Here is a 25,737-nt window from a genome sequence, read left to right as displayed (position 1 = left end):
AAAAGGGCCATTCAGACCGTCACAGAGGCTGCTGAGCAAGTTTCCAGCTGGCTATGGATGGAAAGATGTGAGCCATGGACCAATGCTGCTGGAACACATCCAGGGCCTGATCAACCCTGGCTGGGTCGCCCGGGCAAGGGTGTCTGATGTTGAAAGATCTGAAATTACCCAGGTTACATCACTGATGTTTCCCAGCACATTCTAGGATGTATCTCAGCATCATAGCTGTGCTACATATACCTACAAAGTTTTAGAATCAATTTTAACCTTGTGTGACCTCAATGAAACAGTTCAATTAGACCCTTTTTGGCTTAAGGTTCTGAAATGTTTCTCTTTTTTTTAGTTTGTTGTGGTTTATCAAACAAATCTGCTTAGCAATTCACAAATCCAACAACCATTATTTAATCAGAGATTGTGGTAAACAGAAATTCCACAAATAATAATTTCTTTTTCTGCTCAGTGAGGTACCGGTATTTTTATTCAAGCCCAGTTCCAAGAAGCTGTCAGAACGTTGGAAACAAAAGAGGTTGCAGATTCTGGAGCAACAAACAACGTGTTCAAATCAACACACGCAAAATGCAGGAGGAACTCAGTTGGCCAGGCAGCATCTATGGAAAGAAGTACAGTCAATGTTTCAGGTCAAGACCCTTCAGCAGGACTTGTGTCCGGATTCAGGGTTTTGATCTTTTAAGTTGACAGTTCCTTTGTCCAACAGATGCCACTAAACTGGCTGAGTTTCTGCACCAGATTACTGAGTTATTAGTGCTGTTTAGTTTGAAGTTCTACTATGCAGCAGTTTTCATATCGAGATGATATGATTAATGAGTGACGTGATCAGTCATGCGACTTCTTTAATCATGTACCTGATGAACTGGGTGGTGGGGTAGAGATATGTCTCTACCAAATTCATTTCCATAGATACTGCCTGACCTGCTGAGCTCCTCCAACAGTGTGTGTTGCTTTGGATTTCCAGCACCTGCAGATTTTCATGTGTTTATAAACTCTGAAGAGTATTGATTATGGCTGGGGTCATCCATCTTGTAAAGAGACTTCCCAGGAGAAGGAAATGGCAAACCACTTCATTAGAATAATTGGCATTAGACCATATACAGCACATATAATATGGCACATAATAATAATGATGATTAACACTGGATGAAACATAGAAACATAGAAAACCTAGAGCAAAATACAGGCCCTTCGGCCCACAAAGTTGTGCCAAACATGTCCTTACCGTAGAACTACCTAGGCTTACCCATAGCCCTCTGTTTTTCTAAGCTCCATGTATCCATCCAGGAGTCTCTTAAAAGACCTTACTTTTTCCACCTCCACCACCGCTGCCGGCAGTCCATTCCATGCACTCACCACTCTCTGCTTAAAAAAAACTTACCCCTGACATCTTCCCTGTACCTACTTCCAAGCACCTTAAAACTATGCCCTCTCGTGTTAGCCATTTTAGCCCTGGGAAAAAGCCTCTAACTATCCACACGATCAATACCTTTCATTATCTTGTACACCTCTATCAGGTCACCTCTTATCCTCTGTTGCTCCAAGGAGAAAAGGCCCAGTTCATTCAACCTATTCTCATAAGGCATGCTCCCCAATCCAGGAAACATCCTTATAAGTCTCCTCTGCACCCTTTCCATTGGTTTCCACGTCCTTCCTGCAGTGAGGCAACCAGAATTGAGCACAGTACTCCAAGTGGGATCTGACCAGGGTCATATGTAGCTGCAACATTACCCCTCGGCTCTTAAACTCAATCCCATGATTGATGAAGGCCAATGCACAGTATGCCTTCTTAACCACAGAGTCAACCTGCGTAGCAGCTTTGAGTGTCCTATGGACTCGGACCCCAAGATCCCTCTGATCCTCCACACTGCCAAGGGTCTTACCATTAATACTATATACTACCATCATATTTGACCAAAATGAACCACCTCACACTTAACTGGTTTGAACTCCATCTTGCCACTTCTCAACCCAGTTTTGCATCCTATCAATGTCCCACTGTAACCTCTGACAGCCCTCCACACTATCCTCAACCCAGGTCATTGATAAAAATCACGAAGAGTAGGGGTCCTAGAACAGATCCCTGAGGCACACCACTGGTCACCGAACTCCATGCAGAATATGACCCGTCTACAACCACTCCTTGCCTTCTGTGGGCAAGCCAGTTCTGGATCCACAAAGCAATGTCTCCTTGGATCCCATGCCTCCTTACTTTCTCAATAAGCTTTGCATGGGGTATCTTATCAAATGCCTTGCTAACACCTGAATGAGTTCCGCGGACTCAGTTTTGGAGGACTCTTCAGTTCATGTTCCGAGTGTTTCTGGTTACTTTGTTTTTGCTGTTGGTGTGATTCGATTGAGGAGCTTCAGCACAGAACTCGCCCCAGCCATGGACAGAGCGCTAAGCTGAACTGACTCAGTGGCTGTCACGCCTGGACCATTTTCGGGGACTCTGTGGTTTGATGTTTGATATTGTGTGCGTTAATTGATTGCTTTTTACTGTTTGCACAGTTAGATTTTCCAGGTGTGTTGGGTGTTTGATGTTTTCTTTGTACAGGTTCCATGTTGTTTCTTTGTTTCATGTCTGTCTGTAAGGAGATGGATCTCAGGATATACATATTTTGATAATGTACTTTGAACCTTTTGAAGAAAAACAAACAGTGTATTGTTTGGTAGAACAAAACTGGATAAAGTTTCCTGCTGATAGTATATTTCAGTTCCTGTTAATTCACTATAACGTGCTCTGTTTGTCTTCCATTTCACAATTTTTATTTATTGTCCATGCTGGTGTGTTAAGTTGTTCATAATCACTTTTTTGCTCTTATCTTTCATTCCTTTTTCTTTCACTTTGAAGAGGCCTAAGTGATGTCAAAATAAATTTATTATCAAAGTATATACTGTATATGTCACCATTTACCACCCCGAGACTCATTTTCTTGCAGGCATTCACAGTAACACAAAGAAGTACAACAGATTCAGTGAAACATTACACACAAAGCAGTAGGCAAAAGATAAACTGTGAAAATGTAATAATACTGCCTCGGGCACCATGATAGAATAATGGTTAGCACAACATTATTATAGCTGGGGGAATTAGTTGCGGAGTTTGGAGTTCAATTCCAGCATCCTCTGTAAGGAGTTGGTGTGTTCCTTCCCAGGACTGCGTGGGTTTCCTCCAGGTGCTCTGGTTTCCTCTCAGAGTCCAAAGACATACCGGTTGGTAGATTACTTGGTCATTGTAAATTATCCTGTGATTAGGCTAGAGTCAAATCAGGGGTTGCAGGCAGCATGGCTCAAAGGGCCAGAAGGGCCTTTCAGCACTGTATCTCAATAAAGAAACTATTCATGAACCTGGTGGTGAGGGTCCTGAGGCTCAAGTATCTTCATTTCATTTTCTTGCAGGCATTCATAGTAGAACAAAGAAATACAGGAGAATCAATGAAAAGCTGTGCACAAAGACTGACAAACAAGCAATATGCAAGCTATAAGATGTGATGTCACATTGGAAAAGACAACCAATATCTAGTTACAGGAATACCTTTTGCATTACAAAATAATCCAAGGTCCTTACAAGAGGATTATGGAATAAAATTTCAGATTAATATATGAAATCAATACTAAGATTTTATCTACCAGCACTGTTAAATTTAATGCAACACCATTTTTTTTAAAAAAACCAAAAAAATAGTGTCTAGTTTGCAGAGAAATTCAAGTTGGGAATTTAAAAACAAATTGGCAGCTGAAGGTCTATGGTTAAGTGTGCTGGTAAAGGATGGATGCTATGTACCTGGAGTAGGTTATGAAGATGTGGAGGGCTTGGGATCCAGCAGAGATATTTAAATTAGGATGAGGAGTGAATATAATTTGACAAGTTAAGACAAGGGCAATGACATTTCTCATGTTTCCTGATGGTAGATTGAGAGAAACTGGTTGTAATATGTTGCAATTGTCAAATCTAGAGTATAATCTGGGGAGGTTTCACCTTTATGGTACCCAGTTGAGTTGTGTCCCAGGGTTCTGAAAGAGATGGCTGAAGAGATCGTGGGGGCATTAGTAATGATCTTTTCAGAATCCACTAAGTTCTGGAATAGTTCCAAAAGGCTGGAAAATTGTAAATGTTACTTCACTGTTTAAGAAGGGAGAGAGGCAGAAGAAAGGAAATTATAGGCCGGGTAGTCTGACTTCAGTGGTTGAGAAGATGTTGGAGTTGATTATTCAGGATGAGATATCAGGGCACTTGGAGGCACATGATAAAATATGCCATAGTCAGCATGGTTTTCTAAAGGGAAAATCTTGCCCGACAAATTGACAAATCTGTTGGAATTCTTTGAAGACATAACAAGCAGGATGGGCAAAGGAGAATTGGTTGATGTGGTGTACTTGGATTTTCAGATGGCCTTTGACAAGGTGCCACACAAGAGGGTGCTTAACATGCTATGAGCCCATGGTATTACAGGAAGTATTCTAGCTTGAATAAAGTAGTGGCTGATTGGCAGGAGGCAAAATGGAAACAAAGGGAAATAAAGGGATCATTTTCTGGTTGGCTGCTAGTGATTAGTGGTGTTCCACAGGAGTTTGTATTAGGACTGATTCTTCTTATGTTATATGTCAATGATTTGGATGATGGAATTGATGGTTTTGTTGCAAAGTTTACGGATGATACAAAGAAAGGCAGAGGAGCAGGTAGTTTTGAAGAAGTAGAAAGGCTACAGAAGGACTTAGATTAGGAAAATGGGCAAAGAAATGGCAGTGTTGTAAACTGTATGGTCATGCACTCTGGTAGAAGAAGTGGAAGGGCTGAGTATTTTCTAAATGGAGAGAAAAGACAAAAAAACTGAGGCGCAAAGGGACGGGAGTCCTTGTGCAGGATTCTCTAAATGTTAATTTGCAAGTTGAGTCTGTGGTGAGGAAGGCAAATGCAATGATAGCATTCGTTTCAAGAGTATTGCGAGTAGTTTTGGAGCCCTTAGAAAAGATGTGCTGAAACTGGAGTGGGTTCAAAGGAGGTTCACTAAAGTGATTCCAGGATTGAATGGCCTTTTTGTATGAAGAGTGTTGGATGGCTCTGGGTCTGTATTTTTACAGCTAGAATACGGTGATTTTCTTGATTGCCAACATTTAAAATTTAATAAATTAACATAACCATGAGGGTAGATTGATAAAGAAGAGTTTAAGTTGTTAATATTCTTACTTTTAATAAAATTGATAAACTAGGTAGATTGCAGATTGATCTGACTAACAAGATGACAGAAGATTAAAACAGAGGGACTTCCATTTAGAACGGAGTTGAGTAATTTCTTTAGGCAGAAAGTGGTGAATCTTTGGACTTCATTGCCATAGACAGCTGTGGAGACCAAGTCTTTGGGTGCAGTTAAGTTGGAGGTTGATAGGTTCATGAATGGTCAGGACATGAAAGGTTGTGGGGAGAAGGCAGGAGAATGTGATTGAGAGGGGAGTGAATCAGGTATGATGAAATGGCAGAGCAGACTTAGATGGGCCAAATGGTATAACTCTGCCCCAAGGTCTTCTGGTCTAAGATTAGAAATAGCATTTAATTGTTATTCATATACAAGGAAACCCAACCAGCTTTGTTATCCGCTGTCATTTAGTCTTTGATATGCAATGTGATCAGTGCATGTTTATCCAAGTCTAACGAAATTGAAATAGTTATCTTGAACTCTTATACAGTGACAGTAGAATTTTTACTCCTGATTTTACATCAGGAATACAGAATTTATTGACACAGCTATTGATGTAATGTCATACCTTGCAAAATACAATTTAACAATTCCATTTAACTATTACTGATCTGAATTTTGATGGTCAGCACGGGACAATAGGGGTGTATAGATGTGATAGTAAATTATAGCTGATCTTTTAATGTCACTGTCTCTATTCTGATTTGCTGTAACAATTGCTAGGATTAGTAATATTCCAAGTACTGACTAGTAAAGAATCATGGTAATTGTTTCCAAAAATTCTGATTTGATACAAGCTCTTGGTGCACAAACACATCACATAAGAGAATACAATGAGGAGTAGGCCCTTTGGTCCTCCATGGCTGATCTGCTGCAGGCTTTCTCTTTTGTGCCTATTCTTCACAGCTCTCCATTCCCTGAGTTTTCAAAATATTATCTACCTCTTCACTGACTGTGGCATCACAAAGCTTTAGGTTGGAGAATTCCAGTCATTCACCACTCTCTGAGAAATGACTGCTTCTAATGTTGTAAACATGAATCTTCATTTGAATTTCTCCTGCTTGTGAGACGCCTTGTTATTCTCCTCCCCTCCCAATCATGCCCCATTAGGATCTTGCACTTATCAATAAGATCACTATTCATTCTTTTATACTTCGAAGAACATAATCTAATTTCTTGAGCCAATTGTGATATTGACAACCCTCTTATCCCAATGACCTAGTTCATCTCTTTTGGACTAATTCCAGTTCTAGTGTATCTTCTTAAATAAGGAAACCAAATCTGTGCTCGTGCATAGAAATTGATCTAATCTTTCAATAAGAAATACACATATTGCTCAATCTCATTGCTCTGCTGAAAAGGCATTATTTATTTTACCTCCTCCTAACGTTTTAAATGTCAGAATAAATTTGTCTAGGTTTTTAACATTACTGAAGTAACTACTTACATTACCAAAATACCCATTTAACCCCTTTCCACCATTTAATTTCAAAATTCTTTCCCAGTCTGAAAGTTGATTGTGCAGGCATCCAAGAATTTCAACAATAGATTTATTTTTGTTGGTCTTTACTATGCCTAGTGGGTTGATAAAAGCCACAAGAAACAATTTTGTAAAGCCTAAAGTCTAATTCCTTTGAGTATATACCATCCTTTGCTCCACCAAATATTTATCTATATAGTACTATGCAAAGATCTTAGGCACATGTATAGCTAGGGAGTCTAAGACTTCTGCAGTGTACAGTTTCTCAATGTGGAACGGAGAGCGACTTTGTAAATGTGGCAGGAGTCAAGTCAAGTCAAGTCACATTTTATTGTCATTTTGACCATAACTGCTGGTACAGTACACAGTAAAAACGAGACAACGTTTTTCAGGACCATGGTGTTACATGAGACAGTACAAAAACTAGACTGAACTACGTAAAAAAAAAACAATACAGAAAAAAAAACTACACTAGACTACAGACCTACCCAGGATGCATAATGTGCACAAAACAGTGCAGGCATTACAATAAATAATAAACAAGACAGTAGGGCAGTAAGGTGTCAGTCCAGGCTCTGGGTATCGAGGAGTCTGATAGCTTGGGCACACGTGTTGGGAATGACAAGGGTGGGTACCGCAGGAGGGGTGTGGGACAGATAATAGAGAAGGAATGCCAGGGATGGGACATGTTGCAAATGTAGACACACCAAACTCAGAGACACTAGGTAAGGTCATTGGTTCCAAACAATTTTTTCATTGATCATGACAATGTTTCTCCTGTGCTTCCTGCCCCCTCCCCTCTCCCTTAGCCTTTTACCAACCAGAATCCAGTTTATCATCACTCACTTATGTCATTAATTTTCTTTTGTGGAAACAGTACAATGCAGTACATAAATTGCTACGGTACTGTATATGCTTCCAAGTACCTGAAATCTTATCCTTAATGGACTCCAGAATCTTACCAACAACTGAAGTCCAACTAATTGGCCTTCAATTTTCTGTCTTTTGTTTCCCTCCTTTCTTAAAGTGTGGAGTGAGATTTGCAATCGCTGACTTTAACGATTCTTGAAAGATTACTACTAATGCTTCCACAATCTCTTCAGCTTCCTCTTTTTAGAATGCTGTAGTGTAGTTCATTGATCCAGATGACAAAGCATTTTTTCCAGAGTAGTAATAACTACACTTACTTCTGCCCCCGACACTCTCAAATTTTTGGCATACTGCTGGTGTCTTCTACAATGAAGATGGATGCAAAATACTTACTGAATTTATCCACCATTTCTTCGTCCTCCATTACTACCTCTTCAGGGTTATTTTCCAGCAGTCTGATAGCCAGTCTTGCCACACTTCTTCTCTTTATATATTTCAAGTACGTGTTCAGATTAGTTGGGGAGCAGTGGTCAACAGTAATCTTGATGGCCTACCAGAAATGTTCAATCACATTAAGGTCAGGACTCTGACTGGGCCACTCAAGGACATCAAGTTTCTTCATTTGAAGCCACCCCATGGTTGCTCTGGCAGTGTGCTTTAGGTCATTGTACTGCTGAAAGGCAAACTACCTCCTCAGTTAAGCTTTTAGACAGAGGATAGCAGATTTTTATTCAGGACCTCTCTGTATTTATAAGGTGTCACTTGAAATATTGTGAGCAGATTTGGGCCTGTTGTCTTAGAAAGGATGTGCTGACACCGGAGGGGATTCAAAGGAGGTTCAGGAAAATGATTCTGGGATTGTCATGTGAAGATTGTTTGATGGCTCTGATGGCAACTGAGGAGGTTTACAAAGTGGTGAGAAGGTCTGAAGAAAGGCGCTGACTGTCTTTGAAAAATCTATCTGTCTATGAAAATCGTGCCTCTTTCCTTGACCATAAGATATGGGAGCAGAATTAGGCCATTTGGCCCATAGGAAGTAGAGAATATCAGCCCAGAGTCATCAAACACTCTACATATGACAAGCCATTCAGTCCTGGAATCATTTTTGTGAATATCCTTTGAACCCTCTCCAGTTTCAGCACATCCTTTCCAAGGTAAGGGGACCTAAACTGTTGACATTACTCCAAGTGAGGTGTCCCCAGTGCTTTATAAAGTTTCAACATTACAACCTTGCTTTCATGTTCTAGTCCTCTTGAAATGAATGCTACCATTGCTTTGCCTTCCTCACTACAGACTTAGCCTTCAAATTAAACTTTAGGGAATCCTGCACAAAGACTCTCTTGCCTCTTTACACCTCCGTTTTTTGTACTTTCTCTCCATTTAGAAAATAGTCAATCTTTTTGTTTCTTCTGCCAAAGTACATGACTATATACATTGGTCAAAGAAATGAAATACATTCTGGGCCTGTAATCACTAGAATTTAGAAGAATGAGGAGTGACCTCATTGAAACCTATGGAATGGCGAAGGTCCTTGATAGAGTGCATTTGGAGAGGATGTTTACTTTGTTGGGAGAGTCTAGGGCCAGAGGACACAGGCTCAGAATAGAGGGGCATCCTTTTAGAACGGAGATAAGGAATTTCTTTAGCCAGAGAGTGGTGAATCTGTGGAATTCATTGCCACGGGCATCTGTGGAGGCCAAGTTGATAGATTCTTGATTGGTCAGGGCATGAAGGGATACAGGGGAGAAGGCTGGAGATTGGGGCTGAGAGATAAAATAGATCTGAAATGGTGGAACAGACTTGATAGGCCAAACAGCCTAATTCTAGTCCTGTATCTTTTGGTCTTATGGTATTTAGCAGCATTCATTTTCCCCTCAAATCTGATCAGATTTCCAGTCCCTGCTGCTGGAAAGCATCCCCATAGCATGATGCTCCAGCATACTTTGCAGTAGGGATGGTGTTACCTGCTGATTCAAAATTCCTCTGAAATTCAACACATCATTGATATCCATGTCACTTCACGTGCTTTATTGTTAACACGGGGCTCAGTGTCACCCATAAATGGGTGTGGCCAGATGATGCTTTGTTGAAGATAAAATGATCAATTGAAAACATAGTTCAGTCCGTGTTGAACTGTAGCATTTCAGTATTCTGTACGACTTTACCTGTTTAAAGCTAAATCCATTATCACATTGTATGTCTTCTCAAAAAACTACTTGAGATTTGTTTCCAAGTATATATTGCAGAAGACTGCCCAGCAATTTCTGATTAGTTCTGTGAAATAAGCTACATGGCGAGAGCAGTACTTTGGTCTCTGCTCCGGAAATCTGGGAGCATAGACTTAAATGGAACTGAACTGACGAGATTAGAATATATAAACATTATTTTATAAATTGTTTAATGTTGTTCACCAGTTCTGAATTTCAAAATTATATTACTTTACTATGCAGATGATATATATTTAAATGTTAATATTCCCATAGTCCGCTCCATTATTTGAAATCCTTTGTGGGTTAATCTTCCTTTATCTATCATATTAGATCAATCAGATAGCTTCACCAGCAGCTTATCACCACAGAAACCCTGGCCTCATCCTGTCAGATATTTATTCTCGCTGTCCAATCCTAATTTTCAGCTTTGCTGCAGCTTTGTTGCTCGTTTTTTGAGTTCTGACTTCTTTGTAGAGACATTTAAACTGTGTTTCTGTTTGATCAATTGTTCTTGCCTGGTCTGCCAGGTGTTTCTAGCATTTCCTACTTCTTGGTTTTAGAACGTAGAGAAGTAGGGCCCAAGAACAGGCCATTCGGCCCACAGTGGTGTGCCAAATCAGGCAAAGAGCAAATCAAAAACACTGAAACACTAATTCCACCTACCTACATAACATCCATATCCCTCCATCTTCCTTAAATCCACGTGTCAATCCAAATGGCTCTTAAAAGCCTCTAATCTGTTGTCTCTACCACCATACCAGACAGTGCAGTCCTGGCATCCACCACTCTCTGAGTGAAAAAAGTTACCCCCCACATCCCCTTTGAACCTACCCCCTCACCTTCAATGCAGGCCTTCCGGTTATTAGACATTTTACCCTTGGGAAAGAGATACTTTCCGTCCACTCTCTCTGCCTCTTAGAAACATCTATCAGATCTCCCCTCAGCCTCCAACACTTCAGAGAAAACGACCCAAGTTCATCTGGCCCCTGACTATAGCACTTGCCCTCTAAACCAGGCAACATCTTGGTAAACTACTTCTGCACCCTCTCCGAAGCCTCAACATCTTTCCAATAATGGGGTGACCAGAACTGTACACAATACTCCAGATGTGGCCTAACCAGAGTTGTATAAAGTTGCAACAGAACCTCATGACTTTTAAACTCAATGCCTTGACTAATGTGAACAAGTATTCTTTAAGCCTTCTTAACCATGTTATCAACCTGTGTAGCCACGTTCAGGGAGCAATGAACTTGGATCCTAAGATCTCTCTGCTCAGCAACACCTTTAAGGATCTTTCCCTTAACAGTGTTCTGTCTCCATGCACTTTCCCTACTGATGTGCAGCACCTCACATTTATCTGGGTTAAACTCCATCTGCCATTTTTCTGCCCATATCTGCTGGAACTGATCTATATTGCTCATATTTTCTGCCAGTCTTCTACACTATTCACAATTCCATCAATCTTGGTATCATCACTAATTTACTAACCCACCCATCTACATGTTCATCCAGGATACTTATATACCTCACCAACAGCAGAGATCCCAACACAAATTTCTGTGGAACTCCATGACTGCAGACCTCCAGCTCGAATAAGTCCCTTCAACCACCACCCTCTGTCTTCTATATGCAAGCCATTTCTGAATCCAAACAGCCAATTCACTTGCAGTTCCCATGCATCTTAAACTTCTGGATTAGCCTCCCTGTGTCTAGAGGGGACATAAAGATGCTGTTCAAGGGTCCAGCAATCTCAGCTCTTGTCTCCTTCAATAACCTGGGGTAAATCCCATCAGACCCTGGGGACTTATCCATATGAATACTCAAAAAGAGGCTCAATGCTTCTTCCTTGAACTCTAAACATCCTAATGCACTCCGCACTGAACTCCTAGTCCTCCATATCCTTTCCCTTGGTAAATACTGAAGTAACGTACTTGCTCACATTGTCTGCATCCAAGTAAATGTTTCACCCTTCCTGCTTGAGTGATCCCGCCCTGTCCTAAGTTATCCTCTTACTCAGGATTGGTGGAGGGGCAGGCAGTGTTGAGGAAACAGGAGAACTGCAGAAGGACTTAGACAGATTGGGAGAATGGGCAAGAGAGTGGCAAATAAAATACAGTGTTGGAAAATGCCTGGTCATACTCTGGTAGAAGAAATAAATGTGCACACTATTTTCTAAATGAAGAGAAAATTCAAAAATCTGGGATACAGAGGGACTTGAGAGTTCTTGAGCAGGACACTCTAAAGGTTAACTTGCAGATTGAGTCGGTGGTGAGGAAGGCAAATGCAATGTTAACATTCATTTCAAGAGGACTAGAATATATGAGCAGGGATGTGATGCTGAGGCTTTATAACGGACTAGTAAGGCCTCACCTTGAGTATTGTGAACAGTTTTGGTCTCCTATCGAAGAAAAGATTGAGAGGATTCAGAGGAGGTTCACAGGGGTGATTTCTGGAATGAAAGGGTTATCATATGAGAAATGTTTAATGGTTCTTGGCCTGTACTCGCTAGAGTTTAGAAGGATGAGGGGGGATCTCATTGAAACCTTTCAGATGTTGAAAGTCCTAGACAGAGTAGATGTGGAAAGGATGTTTCCCATGGTGGGGGAGTCTAGGACAAGAGGGCACAGCCTCAGGATAAGGGGGCAGAGGGTGGTGAATCTGTGGAATTTGTTACCACGGGAAGCTGTGCATGTATTTAGGGCCAAGATTGATAGGTTCTTGTTTGGACACGGTATCAAAGGTTATGGGGAGAAGGCCAAGGAGTGGGACTGAGAAAGGTAAAAATAAGGATGAGCCATGATTGAATGGCGGAACAGACTCAATGGGCCAAACGGGCCTACTTCTCCTATGTCTTATGGTTATGATGTATGTAAAGATCCCTTGGATTCACCGTGATCCTACTTGGCAAGGAGTTTTCATGGCCCCTCCTAGCTTTCCTAATTCCCTTCTTTAGTTCTTTTCTGGCTTATTTATATGCCTTGTACTCTGTTTGATCCTAACTTCCCAAGCTTTACATACTTCTCTTCTTGAGTAAATTCATCACCCCTCTGGACATCCAAGGTTCTCTTATCTTTCCATCCCTATCCTTCCTCTTTAAACACCCTCTACAGGTCTGGTGTAGACTTGCCAGAGAAAAGGTGTTCCCAATTAACATTTCTTAGTTCTTGCCTAATACCTTCATAATTTACCCCACTACAATTTAATATTCTCCCATAAGGACCATACCTATCGTTATCCATAGCTATCCTGAAAGTTAAGGAGTTCTAGTCACTGTTCCCTAACTGAAAGGGCAGTCACTTGGCTAAACTAATTGCCCAACACTAGGTTCAGTACAGCCCCTCCTGTCATTAGACTGCCTGCATATTGATTTACGAAACCTTCCTGGACATATTTAACAAAATCTGCCCCATCTAAATCCCTTACACTAAGAAGGTCCCAGTTTATATTAGGGAAGTTGAAATCCCCCATGACAACAACTCTATTATTCTTACACAGTTCCTTAATCTGATTACATATCTGTTCCTCAATGTTGCGGTGGCTATTGGAGGACAATCTCATTCATGTGATTTCACTCTTCCTATTTCTGAGTTCCAGTCAAATGGACGCTGTGTCTGACCCTTCCATTATGTCTCCCCTGAGTGCAGCTATGTTATTGTCGCTGATTAGTAGTTCCACTCCATCTTCTATCTTTTCTAAAACATCAAAAGCCTGGTACATTAATTGCCCATTCCTGCCCCCTCTCAACTACCGTAGATTCCGGATTTTAAGCCGCTACTTTTTTCCCACATTTTGAACAGCTTTGAACTTCGCGGCCTTTAAAACGGAGCGGCTAATACATGATTTTTTTTCATGCCGCCGAAAACATTTTGCCTCGTAACAGTAGACCAATAAAATTGATGAGTAGTTCACAGAGGTCCAATGAAATTGTACAATAAATCAAGCGCAGTTTCACAATTAAATTATTGTAAATCAGTCATTTGTACTCACCCTCATCAACATGGAAAACACTCGAAGAAAAGCATTGTGCTGCCTTTATGGCAGTTATTTAGTTTATAATATTTTCGCTTAGTAATTCATTTTCTAGTTAAAGTTAGAAGAGTTTTAACTATATTTGTTTTCTGTACTACATCGCGGGATGCTATGACGTCACACCCGGTTTCGCCGCGTCTTGTGGGATACCAGTTTGCGATAAACGGGAAGGAGGGGGCGAGCACATTAGCCGAGCGAAACGCTGCTTTTAAATGCCATTTGCGATAAAACGGGACGGCGGGGGGGAGTGGCGGAGCGAAAACGCTGCTTTTAAGTTAAAGGCGATCAATAACTTTTCCTGGTAGGCTGCAGTATATATATTTTTTACCAGTCGTTAGGAGATATTGGAATGTTGTTCAGTAAAGAAGTATACGCAACGTATATTTAAAAGTAGCCGCGTTACGGGCACGGTTCGAAAAAAAGCATTTGCAATATGTATTTGTTTTTGTTACCATATGGATTTAATTAAAAGTTAAAAAATCCTCACGTGTAATATCTTTCTGTGTAAATATCTCATATTACAACGTGGGACACCTGCGGCCGAAAATCCGGTGCGGCCTAAAATCCGGTGCGGCCTTTACAAGTAAAAAATTGATTTTATTTCTAAAATTAGAGCCAGCGGCTTTTAATCAGGTGCGCTCTGTAGTCCGGAATCTACGGTAAGTTTCAGTATCGGCTACAACATCATAGATCCACCCTTACCCTAGCATTAAAATATACACACTTTAAACTATCCAACACATCATACCTATTATTTTGATTTTGCCTTTCAACACTTTCTCTGACATCTACCTTCTGGACTGATCCTTCTCTTACTCACCTGGTGCTCCCTTAAGGTCAGCAAAGTTTGAGTCAAGTTTCAAGCTACCACCTTTAAGAATGATGTAAGGTTGTAACAACTCATTTTTAAGTTGTAGCTAGTAACCGCATACAGCATCAGTTTTCCAGGACAACATCCCATGGATCATCAGTCTACGATAGTTTTTTTAACTGTGTGTTTTTCTACTAAAGAAACTATACATACAATGTACGTGCTAACTGCAGTGTGTGACAGTAGCTTCTGTGTTTTGCACCTTGGCCTTGAATACTGCTTCATTTGGCTGTATTCATGTGTTTGGTTGAATGACTATTAAAACTGAACATGAACTTGAGAATGAAATGTAGTATGATATTTAAGGAGCAATTCTTCATAAATTGCCATATTTCTGATTTTATGTTATCTTGTTAACCTTTAGATTATTGAATTGAATTGACTTTATTTCTTACATCTTTCACATACATGAGGAGTATAAATCTTTACGTTAGGTCTCTATCTCAATGTGCAATCATAGTAATAAGTAATAATTTATAATAAATAGACAGTTAATGTAATAGAGAGTACACTCAATCAGCGTGAGTTCATCGGTCTGATGGCCTGGTGGAAGAAGCTGTCCCAGAGCCTGTTGGTCCTGGCTTTTATGCTGCAGTACTGCTTCCCGGGTGGTAGCTGCTGGAATAGATTGTGGTTGGAATGGTTTGGGTCCCCAATGATCCTACGATCCCTTTTTACACACTTGTTCTTGTAAATGTCCTGAATCATGGGAAGTTCACAACTACAGATGTGCTGGGCTGTCTGCAGCACTCTCTGCAGAGTCCTGCAATTAATGGAGGTACAGTTCCCATCCCAGGCAGTGATGCAGCCGGTCAGGATGCTCTCAATTGTACCCCTGTAGAAAGTTCTCAGTTGGTGTGTACAGCCCATATGAGTTCCTCGATAATGTGGCTGCCAAGGAACTTAAAGCTGTTTATCCTCTCAACCCCAGATCCATTGATGTCAATAGAGGTTAGCCTGTCTCCATTTCTCCTGTAATCCACAACCAGCTCTTTTGTTTGTGGGACATTGAAGGAGAAGTTGTTTTCTTAATACCACTGTGTCAGGGAGATGACTTCTTCCCTGTAGGCCACCTTGTTATTGCTTGAGATAAGGCCAATCAATGTAGTGTCAGCAAATTTAATTAGCAGATTGGAGCTGTGGGGGTGACATAGGAGTAAAGGAGGGGACTCAGTACCTAGACCTGAGGGGCTCCTGTGTTGAGACTTGATGAGCCAAATGGTCTAATTCTGTTCCTGTGTCCTTAGGTCATCAATTATAGAAAATGCTATAAAAATTGAGCAGTTTGGACAACATCTCTGCAGAGGGGAAGAATTGAAGTTAATATTTCAAGTTGATTTATTTTAATCAGTTTTAATTCTACTTCCATAAATGGTCCCTAACCTGGGTGTTTCTGGCATTTTTGTGCTCATTTCAATTTTCCAGAGTCTGCAATATTTTGTTTTTGCTTTGGTGTTAGAAGAAGGGGTACAAATTAGCTTAAATAATTTATTTATAATTATAATAAATAGACATCTGCATAGGAATTCTGAGTGTATTCATTAACATTTTTGAATTGTTAATGCTTCTGTTACCAGCAACCATAGCTTCAGAGAGTTTTGAGTTACTAATCATGTGTTGTGTTTTATTATTGAAAAAGAACAAGATTTTTGAGCCACCATGGTTTTAATAAAAGACGATTATTTAAGAATGTTTCCTTCAGGTCATTTAGTTTGGAATTTTTTACTTGATTTCCCCACGCCCTTTTTTATTTGTTTTGTTCAGTTTTAAAACCAAACAAATGGGTTTTCAGATTAGATTATATCCAGTAAGCATCTGTTGCCTAAAAATTTCTTTGTGCCCTAAGGCTGCAATAGATGGGTACAACAGTGTTTTGATCAGCAGTTCTTTACTTGTGATAGAACATGATTTTTTTCCCCTTCTGAATTAACTATGTGCTACTTTTTCAGGAGCCTTGGGTTAGTGGTTACTGTCCCAATGTAGTCTGTGTGGTGTCCGGGATGGGGAGAAGGGTCAGAATCTGGCATAGTCCTGTTGAAGCAATGCTAAATCACTGTTCTCCCAAGGGTGCTCAGTGGTGTACATTTGGACAAAGTACTCTTCACAGTGCATCACTGGACAAGGGTAATGCAGCGTTAAAGACAGGAAATAGTTGAGTGAGGGGGGGCGAATGTCAGTGACCGAACCAGAGAAAAGACAGGAGAGATGGTATGGTGAAAAAATGGATAATATTTGAATCTGGTTTAATATCACTGGCATGTATCATGAAATTTGTTGTATTGCAGTAGCTATACATTGTAGTACATAATAAAACCTGAATTATGGGGGGGGGGGGAGAAAGGGGGTGTGTGTGTGTGTGTGTGTGTGTGTGTGTGTGTGTGTGTGTGTGTGTGTGTGTGTGTGTGTGTGTGTGTGTGTGTGTGTGTGTGTGTGTGTGTGTGTGTGTGTGTGTGTGTGTGTGTGTGTGTGTGTGTGTGTGTGTGTGTGTGTGTGTGTGTGTGTTCCTTTTACCAAAATGGATTATCATACATTTTCAAACACTGTATTCCACTGCCAGTGTTCTGACCATTCTTCCAATTTGTCTTCACCCTGCTGCAATTGCATTGCTTCCTATCTTCATATTCTTCTTCAGATATCTCCTCCCTGATGGTAGTAATGAGAATCCACAGGTGAATTGCACATATATGACAAACTAAAGTGCATTAATATAGAGGGAGAATCGAAGCATTTTCTCATGTTTGTTAAGGCATCTGTTTCAAGTGGAGTTTTATTGAGTGAAATTATCAAAGTAAATTTATTATGAAAGTACATATAATCACCATATACACACTAAGATTCATTTTCTTGTGTGCCTGGTCAATAAATCTATAGAATAATAACTGTAACAGAATTAATGACAGACCACCCAACTTGGGTGTTTAACTGAAGTGCAGAAGACAACACATTGTGAAAATACAAAAAGAAAGAAATAATAACAGTAAATAAATAAATAAGCAATAGACGTTGAGAACATGCGAAGAAGCATTCTTGAAAGTGAGTTCATTCATTGTGGGAACATCTCATGGATGGACCAAGAGAAGTTATCCCTTTGGGTCAAGAGTCTGATGGTTGAGGGGAAAGAACTGTTCCTGAAACTGGTGGTGTAGGTCCTGAATCTCCAGTACCACATTCCTGAAGGCAGCAGTAAGAAGAGAGCATGTCTTGGGTGGTGGGGGTCTCTGATGATGGATGCTGCTTTCCTGTGACAGTGTTTCATGTGGATGAGTTCAATGGTTGGATAACTCCGAGGAAAACAGAATAATGAAGGAATAATATGCTTATTGCCCGTTACACCATTAGGGGTGTTCAGGGCTTCTTTCATTGTGCCAGTAGTTTTCTCTTGGTTTTCACTACTGTCAGCCATGCAAGTCCTGGGCGGAGACTGGGGAATGTCATCACACTGATGTAGAAGCGTTCTTCATTCCTATCTCTATGGCAGTTCTGTTTGACCAGTCATGATTGTAAATCATGAGCTGAACCCCCAAACCTGGAGGACAGGTGGACCACTCGTAGTCTGGCCTCTAGCCTTTGACCTGTTTGGCATGGGTGACCCTACCAAGAGCCAAAGCATAAAGCCCTGACTCCAGCCAACAGCTCTCTGGGTCATTAAGATACAGAAGCCTCCAAACCATGACAAGGTTATGGTCCTCTTGGAGAAATAATATAGATAAATAGATTTTTTTAATGATTATCTATTTTGTTCTGGTTGACATAACCTTTATGATCACTTGTACCTATTGATGGGGTGATGGTCTCTTCCAAAGGAGATGTAAAGTGCTCCTTCGCTCCACTAGCCTGCAGGTCACCCTTTTAGCACCTACTTAGCCCCCTGATCAGGGTTATGTGAAGCCATGGGAGCAGGTGGTGGCTGGTGCATATCACAAGTCCTGGTTATGCGACCACTGTCACCAGGCAGACAATCTCTGAAGAGTATTGATAATGGCTGGAGTCACCCATCTTGTAAAGAAACTGCCCAGAAGAAGGCAATGGAAAACCAGTTCTGTAAAAAATTTGACAAGAACGATCATGGTCATGGAAAGGTCATGATTGCCCATGCCCTAAGACATGGCACATAATGAACGAATACTTATTAACAATATAGACCCAAAAAACAGGTACCTTTATAAATATTGTAAGTCCACTATTTGAAATACTGTATATGTTACAGTGTGTGGTTCAAGCCATTTAAAAACAATGTGTTTATTACTGTTTCTAATATGAACCTAACTGCATGCACCCTTGTGAGAAATAATTGGCCATTGAGTGGGTATCTCACCAGTGTGGATGCCATGTTTTTCTCATGTAGATATAAGCTGTTTCCACAATGTGTCCCGTCGTTTGGATTCCGACACTTATTGTCATTGACGGACAAATCTGACAAATTCAATGCTGAAGTTCAGAAGCAAATGGTGTCCCGAAATCGTGATGCACCAGAGGGTGGTTTCGATGCAATACTGCAAGCAGTAGTTTGCAAGGTGAGAACGTGTGAATTTTTCCTTTAATGCAGTGAATAATAGATAGCAGAACTGGCATCTTGCACGTTACCTGAATGTTTGATGGCTCTGGGCTAGTACTCACTGTATTTTATAAGAATGAGGGGGTCTCATCGAAACTTAGTGAATATTGGTAGAGCAGATGTGGAGAGGATGTTTCCTGTAGAGTTGGAGCTTAGGACCAAAGGGAACAGCCTTAGAAGAGGCCATCCCTTTAGAACAGAGATGAAGAGGAATTCCTTTAGCCAAAGGGCAATGAATCTGTGGAATTCATTGCCACAGATGGCTGTGGAAGCTGATTCATTGGGTATATTGAAGAGAGATTGATAGGTACCAAAGGTTACAGGGAGAAGGCAGGAGAATAGGACTGGGAGGGATAATAAATTAGCCATCATGGAATGGCAGAGCAGACTCGATGGGCTGGATAGCTTCATTCTGCTCCTATGTCTTATGGTCTGATACAAATAATGGCAGCTTTGTCTGAACATTTATTCCAATATATCATTGTTCTTCATAAATAGTTTCTTTCTTGTTCAAGCTGTTTAAAATAATTGTTGGTTACTTTTTTCAACCATTATTTTTTTTTTGCATAACAAACTATATGAGTGCATTTATTGAGAAATGGCTTTGAGCTAGTAAATCAGTGGAGTAAGACCTCAGAGATAAGGTGGGGATTTGTAAGTTGTGAGCTTTTTCCCGTGATAGGATAAAGAGTCACCTTTCAATGGGGGCTCTTCCTAAATGAAGGACGAACATCAAAGAAATTGCTGCTGAATTGTTGGCGAATCAGGTAAAATTGCAGAAAAGTGGCAGCTGGTAGATTCAGTCCCTGGCAGTGTTCCCTCTAAGCTGTGCCGAAAATGAAATGTTGCTGTACACATCAGCTTTGTTGCCACGCAGCTGGAAAAAAAGACTGGCGGGGAAGAGTTTACAAACAGTTTGAAAGTTTACGAAATGTGGAAGTTTTTCTTTGTTGTACTGTATTTCATTATGTTCGTAATATGTCAAAAGTCTGTGATATTTCAATTTTCATTCTAAATATTAGGAGTATGCATAATTACAAAACAAAACATTTAAAGTGCCGCACAGTTTTCAGGCTGTGTTTTTTCCAAAAGAATCTGCTGGTTGGTCTATGCAACTGTAAAAAAAAACTTAGAGGGAGTGTTGAGCTGCAGAGTTTGCTGTGTGGAGTTTACAAATTGTACGTGAAGTATTGTTCCCTTTAGGTGTTCTGTTTCCTTCCACATTCCAAAGATGCACAAGTTTGTAGCTTTTTAGGCTGCTGTAAACTGTCCCTTGAGTGATTCTTCGGGAGATGATGGGAATGGGGGAGAATGGAATGGGATTAGTGCAGCGTTGGAGGATCATTTGGATAAACATGAAGATGATGGGCGATTATACTCTAGATGGCCTGTTACTCTGCTCCACTTTTATTAACTACAGTAATTTGCAAACTTCTGTAGCATATTCCTTTCTCGTAAGGAGATGGGAAGGTTAACTGACGTGAACAGTTTTAATTTAAATGTTCTCATCTCTTAGTGCACTGCAGTAAATAAATGCTTACATGACTGCTGAGACCACCCATCTTATCACACCAAGGCTTGACCAATAGCTTTCTAGTAATTATATTGATTGGTGCAGAGCATGGCAGGTCTGCACATGAACCATTAGAATACTGCGACAATCCCTGCAATGATTCAAGAAGATCTGTAGTTACAGCATGATTGTGGTAGCGTAGCAGTTAGCATGACACTATTACAGCTTGGGCCTTTCCGAGTTGGGAATTTATTCTAGAGCTGTCTGTAAGGAATTTGTATGTTCTCCCCGTGAGCAGCATGCGTATCCTCCGGGTGCTTCCCATGGTCCAAAGGCGTACCTGTTAGTAGATTAATTGGTTATTGTAAATTGTCCAATGATTAGTCCAGGGTTAAGTAGGTAGCTTTTCTGGGTTTGAAAGGGCCTTTCCTGTGCTGAATCTCTAAATAACCAAAAAAAACGTCTCTTGATTATGAAGAGGCATAATTTTAAAGTAAAACTTGTATATGTTACATTTTTTCCAAAGGAAGAAATAGGCTGGCGGAAGGAGGCTTCGCACTTACTGGTATTTACCACTGATGATGTGCCACACATTGCACTGGATGGCAAACTTGGTGGACTGGTACAACCTAATGATGGTCATTGTCACCTGGACGAACGCAATGAGTATGGCTTTTCTACACAAATGGTGAGCTTAACCTCTTTCTTCCTTCTAAAGTAATAGAGGAGATTTTAGATTGTTTAGTAAGAACATTTCTTTCCTTGTGTTTTATCACTCCCATACTGAGTATATATTTAGATGGCTATCTCAGTAAGATAAAAACCTTCACTCCTGATGAAGGGTTTCGGCCCGAAACGTCGTCACTACCTCCTCCCATAGATGCTGTCTGGCCTGCTGAGTTCTGCCAGCATTTTGTGTTTTTAAGATAAAAACCCGTGTGGTCTTGTTCCTAGAATGTACTGACTGCCAAAAGAGTGGTGATGTGTGTTGACATAGGGTGCGGGCATTAGTATTAGGCCCAACATGCAGTACATCTTGAGGAGGATACTTTCAAGGGCCTAAAAATATATTTCCAAATTCCCAGTTGTTTGTGGCTCGGATGTAATGATTGAAGCACTGGGCTGAAAGGTTGGGAAAAGACAGCGTTGTAGCATCAGGGTCCAGGCCCCAGAGCGAGAAATGACCCATGTTTGAACGATTTAAGTGCAGGGCCAGATTGATAATGTCAGGGTATCAGGACTGGAGGCAAGAGATGGGCTGCTCTCGCTCACTGCTCCACAGTGTTTCCTTGGCTCTGTGCTGAACTGAGGCTGTGGCCTGGTCTGGCTGCAGTCTGGCTTTAAGTTTAAATGCTGCTCTTTGCTTGCTTTTGTTGTTTGCATTATTTGTTTTTTGTTCCTCTGCACACCGGATATTTAACAGTCTTTTTTGTTTGATGGATTCCTTCGGGTTTCTTTGTTTTGTGGCTGCTGATAAGGAGACAAATCACAAGGTTGTACAATGTTACACATACTTGGAAAATAAATGTTCCTTGAACTTTGAGGTTCCTGCGAATTTTCTGCCCTTGTTCCTCTAGGTCAGGGGTAGCCAACCTGGAGCCCATGGACCCCTCAGTTAATGGTAGGGGAAACATGGCGTAAAAAAGGTTGGGAACGCATGCAGTAGTGTAGGCGATAGATGTTGTAGGTAGGAAGATGTTCAGATTGCAGCATCCTATGGCAGGGTATTTGTATTGTACAAGTGGTAAATAAAGCGAATGTTTTATTTTCTGTAGGAATATACTACATTCAACACTATTTTTGTTCTGACTTTTTTTCTTCATCCAATGTGAAGCTACAAATACTTAACCCTAAATATTTCACAGTTATAATACAGTAATCTTAATATTATAAGTGGCCCCGTTAACCTTCATGCATTATTTCCTGTCCTGCACATCAATATATTTGCCCAGCTAAGTCTGTAAGTTTATATGTCATCATTATGTGCCATGCTCTGTGATGTAGGTGATCATTGTCTTTGACCATGATTGTTTTTGGCAAATTTTTCTGCAGAAATGGGCAGTGTCTTTACAAGACAGGTAAATCCAGCCATTATCAATATTCTTCAGAGACTGTCTACCTGGTGTCAGTGAATTGTGATATACACCAGCTGCTCTTATGGCTTCACGTGATCCATATTGCAGGGAGGGTGGGTCTAAGCAGGTGCTACACCTCGCCCAAAGGTGACCTGCAATCTGGCGGAGGGAAGGAGTGCCTTACACCTCCTTAGGTAGAGAATATCTCCATCCTGCCACCCAAAATTTATATGTAAGATATCAAGTTAATTTTCTGTCTTCTGTGATGCATCTGACTGTGTTTTGATTTGGTATTAATTAGAATTTACTCTCTTTCTTTTCAAGGGGAAGAAAAACTAATGGTGCACAAATGAGATGTTAGGTTTCTCTGGGATTATTTTGGATTCAATTGTGAATCAGTAATGGTTATGTAGTGTTTTGGTATAATGCAGATTTCACACAGAACTCTTTCCGTTTGTACTTGAGTTCATGTTAAAATGTGCAATGGTTAATGTATGTTTTGAAATTATTATGCACAAGATTAGCATACAGTATACTTGCAGCTATCCAGCACCCATGGAGAACGAGGATGCCAATTGCAAAAGAATTATCCCAACCCTGTGCTACTCGTTTCTGTTTCTCACCTCTGTCCAGAGAAATGCATTGTTTCTGCTTACTCTTGCCTCGTTGAACATATCTCCTTATAACTGACTCCCCTTGTCTAGTCCTTTCCTAAATACATTTGTGATGTACTTTCTCTCCACTAATTTGAGATCCATTCACCACTGCTTCATTTCAATTATGCATGTCCAGGCTTCATTCGTCCCCACCCCCTTCCCCATAGGAATTTGTGTTGGGCTCAGCTTCTATCTGCATCAAGCACCTAACCAATTGACCTGTTCTAATACTTCCAGCCACCTGGCAGACTTTTTTTTACTTGAACAACTTATCTTAATCCCTCTCATTCCCTGCAAATCATAGTTGTACCTATGCTTATGACTTCTTTGGCTGTGTGAAGCAGTCCTTGTCCCAAACCTACTTGGTACCTCTTCGTAGCTCTTTCTTCATTACACAAGTGGGTATATAGCAAGGTTGTCTCAGACTTTTGCATGGTATTTATGTCAATGTGGAGCAGTTAGCAAGTTTGTAAATCTGGCGGGAGCAAAGGATGTTGGAAATGGTGAGGATGGAGCACTGCGGGAGGGATGTGGGACAGGTGGCAGAGGAGTGCCCAGGGGCGGGTTGTAGGGGGGTGGTGAGCTGGATGCAGACACACCCAGCCCTAAGGCACCAGGCAAGGTTTATTGATCATTACAGAATATCTCTTTGGTCCTTCCCACTCACTCTCCTCTCTCTTCCCATTCACTCTCCGCTCTCTCTTCCCACTCCCTCCTCTCTCTCGTCCCAATTTCCCAACCACGATTGCCCTCTCCCTGCCCCTTTCCCACTTTCAGTCTACAATAGAGGCCCATATCAGAATCAGGTTTATCATCACTCACATATATAATGAAATTTCTTTTTTTTTTAACGGCAGCTGTGCAGTGCAGGACCTAAAATTACAGCATTCTGCAAAAGTCATAAATACCCTAGGTATATTTATGTGCCTAAGACTTTTGCACAGTATTGTACATCAGTGACTGCATTGGTGCTGTTCTCTGCATTTCTGTGGAATTTGTAACCCAAGTATACGCAATGGCTTGCTCTCCATAGATTGAGGCACCCCACTTGCAGAATCCATGCACTCTGTCTAGAGCGATCACCCAGAGCTCCTGCATGAATGTTATTCCAATTCCCTTTCCTATTCCCTCACCAACCTTCTCCACCTACAGGGTAAGGCAAGCACAAACTTTAAAAAAAAAACACACACTTCTTATTCCACAAGGATAATCTACAACCAATGATAAGAATATTCACATTTCCAATATAAAGAAGTTCATTTCTCTTGAAAGCTATTCTCCCTTCTATTCCAGTCCACCTATCGTTCTCCCTCCCCACCCCCCCACCATCCGAGACATTAATGAATCCTGTTCATTGGTGGAGTCATTACCCAGGGTTGTATAACAGTAGCTGTCGAGCCTCCAGTCCCACCTTCCCATCATCCATGACACCTTCTTGGTCTACATATCACTTACTCTACCCTGCTCCTTTCCACTTTATTCTGCTACCTTCCCTCTTCACTCTGTTCTGATACAATTCCTTCCCACCCACAGACGCTGCTTGCTGTATTGAATTCCCTCGGCGATTTTTGTTCCTTACAACAATGGTCCTTTTGTAAAATGTTTCAGTGATCCTCAGTACAGCATCAATTGAGATAGTTTAGTGGCTCAGTGTAGATGTAGATTATTCAAGGTCAGTGTAATGAGCAGCTAGGCATTTTGTTTCATATTGAAGAGCTCTGACAGGTGGAATTATGGTAAAGAGTAAAGAGATACAAGAACAGTGGCTTTCTACAAGGACAGACAGACAAATGTAGAAAGGGAAGAATGTAAAAGCTCAACACTAGACAAGTGAAATGAATTGTATCTAACCCACAGGCTATAAGCAACTGTCTTATTCATGTGAGAGGGACAGTATGTCAGTTAAATGCTAAGCTTACATGATTTAAAGTGATGTATATTTCCAGCAGAGGAAATAGCAGATGTTAATGGTTTTTGATCGTTGTTCAATATTTTCATAAAATTATTAACTTGCTGCCTGTTATGACCTTTGCCACTTAGGGTAGCAATGAAGGTCCTCCATTTCTGGCAGTATTCAATCTTCCTTCCAAGTTTCTTCTCGGTTTTCTATACTGTCAGCCGTACAAGTCTCGGGTGGAGACTCGGGAATATCATTGCAATCACATGGAGAAAGATTCTTCATTGCTGTTTCTGTAACAGTTTTGTTTCACCAGTCAGGGTTGTTAGGCCTGAGCTGAACCCCCAAACCTGGAGGACCAGTGGGCCACTTTT

General features: G+C 40.8%; 1 protein-coding gene across 1 annotated transcript in view; it reads left to right on the top strand.

The window, feature by feature from the left end:
- Nucleotides 1-25,737, top strand: part of itgb5 (integrin, beta 5) — a 139,085-nt gene that overhangs the window by 27,490 nt on the left and 85,858 nt on the right. Inside the window, exons 5-6 of the mRNA XM_073047518.1 lie at nucleotides 19,013-19,181; nucleotides 21,262-21,423. Coding sequence (XP_072903619.1) covers nucleotides 19,013-19,181; nucleotides 21,262-21,423 — 331 coding nt within the window. The remainder of the gene's footprint in view (nucleotides 1-19,012; nucleotides 19,182-21,261; nucleotides 21,424-25,737) is intronic.

The sequence above is a fragment of the Hemitrygon akajei genome, chromosome 5, assembly GCF_048418815.1.
Source record: "Hemitrygon akajei chromosome 5, sHemAka1.3, whole genome shotgun sequence".
In the NCBI taxonomy this organism is placed as follows: Eukaryota; Metazoa; Chordata; class Chondrichthyes; order Myliobatiformes; family Dasyatidae; genus Hemitrygon; species Hemitrygon akajei.
The sequence above is the reverse complement of the archived record's forward strand: the minus strand, read 5'-3'. Positions and strand labels throughout refer to the sequence as shown.